General features: G+C 44.2%; 1 protein-coding gene across 4 annotated transcripts in view; it reads left to right on the top strand.

Moving 5' to 3' along the window:
- The first annotated feature begins 386 nt into the window (after positions 1 to 386).
- rnf216 (ring finger protein 216) overlaps positions 387 to 8920 on the top strand; it is a 48024-nt gene continuing 39490 nt past the window's right edge. For 2 of the 4 annotated variants that reach the window (XM_056288522.1, XM_056288525.1), the window contains exons 1-2: positions 387 to 487; positions 1417 to 1558. In XM_056288522.1, coding sequence (XP_056144497.1) covers positions 1492 to 1558 — 67 coding nt within the window. In that variant the 5' untranslated portion in view covers positions 387 to 487; positions 1417 to 1491. Of the gene's footprint in view, positions 488 to 1196; positions 1327 to 1416; positions 1559 to 8920 lie in introns of those variants that run through there. The other 2 variants (XM_056288523.1, XM_056288524.1) reach the window with 2 other exon arrangements.

Raw genomic sequence — 8920 nt, 5'->3', positions numbered from 1 at the left:
TTCTGTCTCTGTTTTTTTTTTTTGTATGAGCTGTTTTCTCATTTTCATAATCCCTAGTACATTTGTTTGTAATTATTATTTAGTCAAAGTCCTTTCTTATTGCACCGTTTCGTGGAGTACATGTCTGCTATATTTGTACGTATCAATATTTTTGCATAAAGTTTATTAAAATGAAAAAACAAAGCTGCTAGTTCACAACCACCTCCGCCCGAGGCCAGCTGCGTTTCCCATTATAACGTGAGCGTGATACTGATCTTTTTCTTCTTCTTCTTTTTCTGGTGTGGCAGCAATACGCTGCCGTAGTATGGCTATGTGGCTGACAAATGAGTCCGTAGGACTACAGCACCCAGAATGCATGTGCGTTGATTTTGCGTCACTGCGCGTGACGCAGCCAGCCACTCTTGTTTTGGCAGTTTGTTTCGATATCCGCAGATTGTAAATCGAACGACGTTTCAGATATTGGTCTCACAAAAGAATTGAGACCGAGGTAAAGTATATTTTGCACACGTTTCTTCCTCTGACCGATATATGATGATATAGCTAATGGAATGATTTGATTTGGTAGGCTGAGTTTATCCCAGGGGTGAGCTAATTGCTAGCCAGCTAAGCTAATGTTAGTCAACCCCCCCTCATGCAATCCGCTGGTTAGACCAAATCTAACGTTTAGTTATGAGTGTAGTGATTTTATGTGGGGAATTTATGAATCATTGTTCTGACAAGTTTGTTCAAACGGGTCCTCAACATAGTGTCCTCCGAATGTGAGCTAAGAAGGGCCAATATACAGAGACATGACCATCAAATGTTGGCTAAAGTTTATGAATTGCAGGGAAGAAGACGAAACGAAGTTGCTAGCTCTGCGTGGGTTGCTGTCACCTTCAAATTAAGGCAGCTGTTTGTATGTTTATTATATGACATTGTTTCAGGGTGTATCCGATCTAATTCTGTACTGTGAAGCTAAATGAGTTGCTGTCAGTAACTATTGGCCAATATTTTTGTCGTTGGCCAAAATCAAAATAACTTCGGTTCGCCTCAAACACAGGCGTTTACTTCCCGTTAAGCTCTTGTTTTGCTACTAACGTTGGCGTGAATATTGTAGTCGATGTTTATGTTTAACCAGCACCTTATTTTTTAGCTTTTTGGGAAACTTAAAAGAAACTACATTAAATACAGTGTGGCTGAAATGGACTGCCAACCCGGTGATGCATTAATTTAATCGTTTGAAAGTTAGTCTGTAGCTAAACTCGTTGGAATCCAGGGTCGTGCCATTACCTTCTCAGCATAGTCGAAGGACCAGTTTCAGTTTGAGATATAATTACTACAAATTATGTAATTACAATATTTTTTCTTTAATGACGAGACAAGTAAAAAATCATTCCAGGTTGTCAGTTAAGTGTGTGTGTGTGTGTGTGTGTTTAGAATAGATGGTGGTGGCTGAGCGGTGGCTGTAGACCTGGTGTGTGAGGCGACTCCGGGGAGCCTGTTAGTATCACAATGGCAGATGGAGGTGGCGATGATGACGTTATTCACCTGGCAAGCTTCAACCTCCACCGCAGCCAAGGTAAGAGCCTTCCCTCTTTTAATTCAAACAAATTTAACCCTTACATTCCCATGAATGTACATAGACCACATATAATTTGAAAGTTTCATTTCAGGCCACTCATGCAGAATCAAACCACCGCGGGTGTGTATATATATACAGTTTTCACTTAAAAAGTTGTTCTATGTCAGGCTTTCACCTCATTCTAATCCTTTTTTTTTCTATTTACCCTTTGGTGTAAATGATAAGTTTGTGGAGGGAACCTCTGTCCATTTCTCCCCATTTTTGATATTGTGCCCTGTATTCAACTACTTTTTAATGGTATTTAGGACCAAAAAAATAGCTTTTCACATGAAGCTTGTTCCCAAGGAGTCCTGACCCCCCTTAATTAGAGTTTGATTTAGCCTAATTCAATGAAGAAGCACAACTTGTCATCAGACCAAAAAAGCCCCAAATCCCAAAAGCTCAGCTTTGACAGCATAAAGGAATGCATCTGTTGTCAATACCAATATCTTTGATGACATGATAGCTTGTGTGGATCAACTTTCTCTAGGGAATTTTGGCAATGCTGTCGCCCACTTTTCTCTACCAATGCACATTCTAGCTAAATGGCTAGCAGTGTAATTAGAAACATTGACTCAATGTTATTTTCAGTGTACTGAAAAAGTAAGTCCCCTCTCCTTTGAGTACATATGTGTAAGATGATTCTACCACAATGATTTTTACAGTCCTCCAAGGAGAATGTGTTGTCATGGCAACTTACATTCCACAAGTGAGAGAAGTCAATAAGTTGACATGTATTTAACCCCTTTCATGCAGCTTCAATTTATGCAACAGTAAGTAGATTTGCACTTTCTCTCAAATCCAATCATTCCATCACCATCTGAGCTAGAGCTAGTGATAGATTATTCAGGCTGTTATCAATGATAGAAGTCAGATGACAAATGCTGGGTTACCGTCATCCTGGCCCATTTGGATTGGACTATGGAAATATTCTTGCTGTTGTGGTGGGCTTTGTGATTCAGTTTTAACATTTGATTTATTCCTCTTTTGTTTTTATTTTCCTGTCTTTAACCTATTTGAAGTTTAATACATACCAGACATATGCTCTGTCGTATCAGACAGCTTGTTGCCAAGTGGCAATGAGGTCAAACCACTTCTCATAACTATAGAACCTGGCCCATCCGCGATAGAGTTCATGGGTGTCAATTTTACATAGTATACTTTTGTGGCTGCTATGAGATCAAAATAGGGTCATAAAGATTTTGAGCTTTTGAAATAGTTTTGCAGTTGTAGAAATATTTTATGCATGTGTGAAAGTTTTGTGCACACGGATATAATTTGCACATGTGGGAAAAGTTTTTTTAGCTGTAGAAACGTTTTGTTTAAGTGTAATTAAAATTTGTGCAGGAATATTTTCAACAGTGATGTTTCACATGTCTGAGAAACAAATGTCCTACCTTTGTGTGCAACAGTGAAGTTACTTGAGACGGAAACCCAAATTTCCCACTTTTGTGTGTGACACTAAGTAGTTTTCTATTGCAGATTTGCGCAAAATAGAAGCAATTTTATTTATTATTATAAAGACGGAAGAAGACAAAAAATGACGAAGACGATGAGGATGGACAGGATTAGGAATGAATATATTAGAGAGACAGCTCAGGTTGCACAGTTTGGAGACAACAAGAGAGGAGAGATTGAGATGGTTTGGACATGTGCGGAGGAGAGGTGCTAAGTATATTGGGAGAAGGATGCTGTAGATGGAGCTGCCAGGCAATAGGAGGTTTATGGATGTGGTGAGGGAGGACATGCAGGTGGTTGGTGTGACAGAGGAAGATGCAGAGGACAGGAAAAGATGGATATGGATAATCCACTGTGGTGACCCCTAATGGGAGCTGTTGAAAGAGAAAGAAGTTTTGTTTTTTTAAATCAACAGAACAATTGCAAATGGTCTGTGTTTCCATTGAGTGATGCTATGTGAGTCAAGCTGAGTTTTCTCTTCGCGCAATAGTCTCCAAGACCTGATAAGTGTCGGCATAGTGATTTCGATTGCATGCACCACAATGGTAGTGTTTAAATCAAAGGCGATGAGGGCATGTGATGCATGCAATGGCGGAAAGGCAAACCGCTTATACTTGGCAGTGGCTGTGAATCGGGGATTTATGGGAGGTCATTGCCCACAATGATTTAACAGGGGTCCTGTGGATCCAAAACTTTGGAAAGACCCGCTTAACATTTGATGAGTTATGCAACACAATAGGACCCCTAGTGCCACCTGCGTATCATGCCCCAAGGGAGCCAGTTCCAACCGAGACATGCATAGCCATCAATTTTTATAAGGTGCCATCTCATGTCCGATGGCCCATTATTCCGAAATCTCAGTAGTTCGAAAAATATCCATTGGATTCGGTCCAGTGGATATCATACATTTGTCCGACAGTTCGTTATCCCGAAAACAGAAGCCCACTGCTCCGAAACTACACACACTCCGTTGCAAATCATTGATCTGAACTGGCCAGAGATAAAATACAGGAAAGTTGATATTTCTGGTGAAGTAGAGATGACACTCTCACAAGTGCTTTTAATGTTGAACCTCCTATTCATGTGAATTGGTAATAAATGGTATGTTTGCATTAGCATATCATGCACCAAAATATTTAGGGCAAAAAAAAAATAGGGAAAGTGTGTATTTTTGGAACAACAGGACTTTGGAGCATTGGTCGTTTGTTTTCGTGATAACAGACTTTCGGACAAATGGGCTTTTGGTCCAGTGGGACATTTTTCAGACTATTGGTGTTTTGGAATAATGGGCTGACAGAACAATGGTCAGTCCGCCTTTAGGTGTGGCTACTACTACTACTACTACTACTTTCCGTTGCTCCCGTTAGGGGTTGCCGCAGCGGTCATCTGTTTCCATGTCTTCCTGTCCTCTGCATCTTGCTGTCACGCCAGCCACCCCACCCTCAGCACAGCTCCCTCACCACATCCACAAACCTCCTCTTTGGTCTTCCTCTTTTCCTCTTGCCTGGCAGCTCCATCTTCAGCATCCTGCTCCCAGCATCTCTCCTCTGCACATGTCCAGACCATCTCAATCTTGCCTCTCTTGCTTTGTCTCCAAACCATCCAACCTGAGCTGTCCCTCTAATATACTCATTCCTAATCCTGTCCTTCTTCATCACTCCTAGTGAAAATCTTAGCATTTTCAACTCTGCCACCTCTAGCTCTGCCTCCTGTCTTTTAATCAGTGCCACTGTCTCCAAACCATATAACATAGCTGGTCTCACAACCATCTTGTAAACCTTCCCTTTAACTCTTGCTGGTACCCTTCTGTCACAAATTAACTCCTGCCACTCTTCTCCACCCACTCCACCCTGCCTGCACTCTCTTCTTCACCTCGCTTCTGCACTCCCCATTGCTCTGAACAGTTGACCCCAAGTATTTAAAGTCATCCACCTTCGTCACCTCTGCCCCTTGCATCTTCACCATTCTGCTGGCCCCCCTGTCGTTCACGCATATGTTTTCCATCTTGGTCCTACTGCCTTTCATTCTCTTCTCTCCAGTGCATACCTCCACCTCTCCAGGCCCTCCTCAACCTGCACCCTACTCTCACTACAGATCACAATGTCATCTGCAAACATCATAGTCTACGGGGACTCCTGCCTGATCTCATCTATCAACCCCTCCATCACCTTTGCAAACAAGAAAGGACTCAGAGCCGATCCTTGATGTAATCCCACCTCTACCTTGAACCCATTCGTCATTCTTAACACCTCACCACTGTCACACTGCCCTCATACATATTCTGCACCACTCTTAAAATACTTCTCTGCCACTCCCGACTTCCTCATACAATACCACACCTCCTCTCTTAGGACCATGTCATATGCTTTCTCTTAATCCACAAAGACACAATGTAACTCCTTCTGACGTACTCTATACTTCTCCATCACCGTTCTCAAAAGCAAACATTGTATCTGTAGTGTTCTTTCGTGGCGTGAAACCATACTGCTGCTTGCTAATCATCACCTCTCCTCTTAACCTAGCTTCCACTACTCTTTCCCAAATCTTCATGTTGTGGCTGATCAACTTTATACCTCTGTAGTTAGTACAGCTCTGCACATCACCCTTATTCTTGAAAATCGGTATCAATATGCTTCTTCTCCACTCCTCAGGCATCCTCTCACTTTCCAAGATTGTGTTAAATCTAGTTAAAAACTATACTGCTGGGCGTCCAGGTGGTGTGACGATCTATTCCATTGCCTACCAACACGGGAATTGCTGGTTCAAATCCCCATGTTACCTCCGGCTTGGTCGGGCGTCCCTACAGACACAATTGGCCGTGTCTAAGGGTGGGAAGCCAGATGTGGGTATGTGTCCTGGTCGCTGCACTAGCGCCTCCTCTGGTCGGTTGGGGCACCTGTTCGGGGGGGAGAGGGAACTGGGGGAAATAGCATGATCCTCCCACGCGCTAAGTCCCCCTGGCGAAACTCATCACTGTCAGGTGAAAAAAAGCGGCTGGCAACTTCATATGTATCGGAGGAGGCATGTGGTAGTCTCCAGCCCTCCCCAGATCGGCAGAGGGGGTGGACCAGAGACCTGGACGGCTCGGAAGTTAGGGGTAATTGGCCGAGTACAATTGGGGAGGGGGGAATCCAAAACAAAAAAACTCCGCTACCATCTCTCCTAAACACCTCCATGCCTCCACAGGTATGTCATCTGGACCAACTGCCTTTCCACTCTTCGTCCTCTTCATAGCTGCCCTCACTTCTTCCTTGCTAATCCATCGCACTTCCCGATTCACTATCCCTACATCATCCAACCTTCTCTTTCTTTCATTTTCTTCATTCATCAGCCCTTCAAAGTACTCCTTCCACCTTCTCAGCGCACTCTCCTCATTTGTCAGCACATTTCTATCTATTTCTTTCATTGCCCTAACCTGCTGCATATCCTTCCCAGCTTGATCCCTCTGTCTAGCCAAATGGTACAAGTCCTCTTCTTCTTCCCTACTGTCCAACCTCTCATACAACTCGGCATATGCCTTTTCCTTTGCCTTCGCCACCTCTTTATTTGCTTTATACCTCATCTGCTTTTACTCCTGTCTACTTTCTTCATCTCTCTGACTATCCCACTTCTTCTTTGCCAACCTCTTCCTCTGTATACTTTCCTGTACTCACTCATTCAACCACCAAGTCTCCTTGTCTTCCTTCCTCTGTCCAGATGACACACCAAGTACCTTCCTAGCTGTCTCCTTCACAATTTCTGCAGTGGTTGCCCAGCCATGCGGCAACTCTTCATTACCTCCCAGTGCCTGTCTTAACTCCTCCCTTAACTCCAATAGTCTTCTTTCTTCAACTTCCACCATTTGATCCTTGGCTCTGCCTTCACCCTCTTCCTCTTCTTGGTCTCCAAAATCGTCCTACAGACCACCATCCAATGCTGCCTAGCTACGTTCTCCCCTGTCACCTCCTTGTAGTCTCCGATCCCTTTCAGATCACGCCTCCTTGCATAAGATATAGTCCACCTGTGTGCACTTTCCTCCACTCATGTATGTCACCTTGTGTTCCTCCCTCTTCTTGAAATATGTATTCACCACAGCCATTTCCATCCTTTTCGCAAAATCTACCACCATCTGTCCATCCACATTCTTTTCCTTGACACCATACCTGCCCATCCCCTCCTCATCACATCCGTTCCCTTCACCAATATGTCCATTGAAGTCCTCTCCAATCAGCACTCTCCTCCTTGGGTACCCACTACACCACTTTGTCCAATTCACTCCAGAATTCTTCTTTCTCTTCCATCTCACACCCAACATGCGGGCATATGCACTGATAACAGTCATCATCACACCTTCGATTTCCAGCTTCATAATCATCACTCCGCCCGACACTCTTCACCTCCAACACACTCTTGACATACTCTTCCTTCAGAATTACCCCTACCCCATTTCTCCTCCCATCCGCACCATGGTAGAAGAGTTTGAACCCACCTCTGATACTCCTGGCCTTACTCCCCTTCCACCTGGTCTCTTGCACACACAGTATATCTACCTTTCAACTCTCACCTCCACACTCCTACCCTTCCTCCTCTCCCGCTGCCTCTGGACATGCCTTCCCTGTCTCCTTCTCCTTTGCCCAACAGCAGCAGAGTTTCCACTGGCATCCTGCTGGCCAACAGTACCGGTGGCGGTCGTTGGTAACCTGGGCCTCGACCGATCCGGTATGGAAATCTAATTTATGGTCTGCATATTAGGTATTAGATAGGTGTGGCTACCTTGACTTAAATCTGAAAAACCACCTCATGCGAGTGTATCAACTTTTTTGTGATATTTGAGGGTTGTTGGTCCCCCCCCCCAATGTATGTGTTTCTATTACTGTGGGGTGTGGTATTGTATGAGGAAGTCGGGAGTTGCGGAGAAGTATGTAGGAGTGGTGCAGGATATGTGTTAGGGAAGTGTGACAGTTGTGAGGTGTGCAGTTGGAAAATCATGGGTTCATGGTGGAGGTGGGATTACATCAAGGATCGGCTCTGAGCCCTTTCTTGTTTGCAATGGTGACGGACGAGATCAGGAAGGAGTCTCCATAGACTATGATGTTTGCGGATGACATTTTGATCTGTAGCGAGAGTAGGTTGTAGGTGGAGGAGAGCTTGGAGAGGTGGAGGGATGCACTGGAGAGAAGAGGAATAAAAGTCAGTAGGAGCAAGACAGAATATATATGCATGAATGAGAGGGAGGACAGTGGAATGGTGAGGATGCAAGGAGTAGAGGTGATGAAGGCATATCAGTTTAAATACTTGGGGTCAACTGTCCAAAGTAACTGGGAGTGCAGAAGAGAGGTGAAGAAGAGAGTATAGGCAGGGTGGAGAAGAGTATCAGGAGTGATTTGCGATAGAAGGGTACCAGCAAGAGTTAAAGGGAATGCTTACAAAATGGTTGTGAGACCAGCTATGTTATCTGGTCTGGAGACAGTGGATCAGATGAAAAGAGGAGGCGGAGCTGGAGGTGGCAGAGTTGAAGATACTTGGATTTTCATTGGGAGTGACGAAGAAGGACAGGGTTAAGAACAAGTATAGTAGAGTGACAGCTCAGGTTGGACGGTTTGGAGACAAAGCAGGAGAGACAAGATTGAGATGGTTTGGACATATGTAGAGGAGAGATGCAGGGTATATTGGGAGAAGGGTGCTGAATATGGAGCTGCCAGGGAAGAGGAAAAGAGGAAGGCCAAAGAGGAGGGTTATGGATGTGGTGAGAGAGGACATACTGATGGCTGGTGTGACAGAGGAAGATGCAGAGGACAGGAAGAGATGGAAACGGATGATCTGCTGTGGCGAACCCTAATGGAAACAGCCAAAAGTAGAAATAGTAGTAGTAGTAGTAGTATG

This window comes from Lampris incognitus, chromosome 10 (assembly GCF_029633865.1).
Source record: "Lampris incognitus isolate fLamInc1 chromosome 10, fLamInc1.hap2, whole genome shotgun sequence".
Classification (NCBI taxonomy): Eukaryota; Metazoa; Chordata; class Actinopteri; order Lampriformes; family Lampridae; genus Lampris; species Lampris incognitus.
This window is presented reverse-complemented; position numbering and strand designations above follow the sequence as displayed.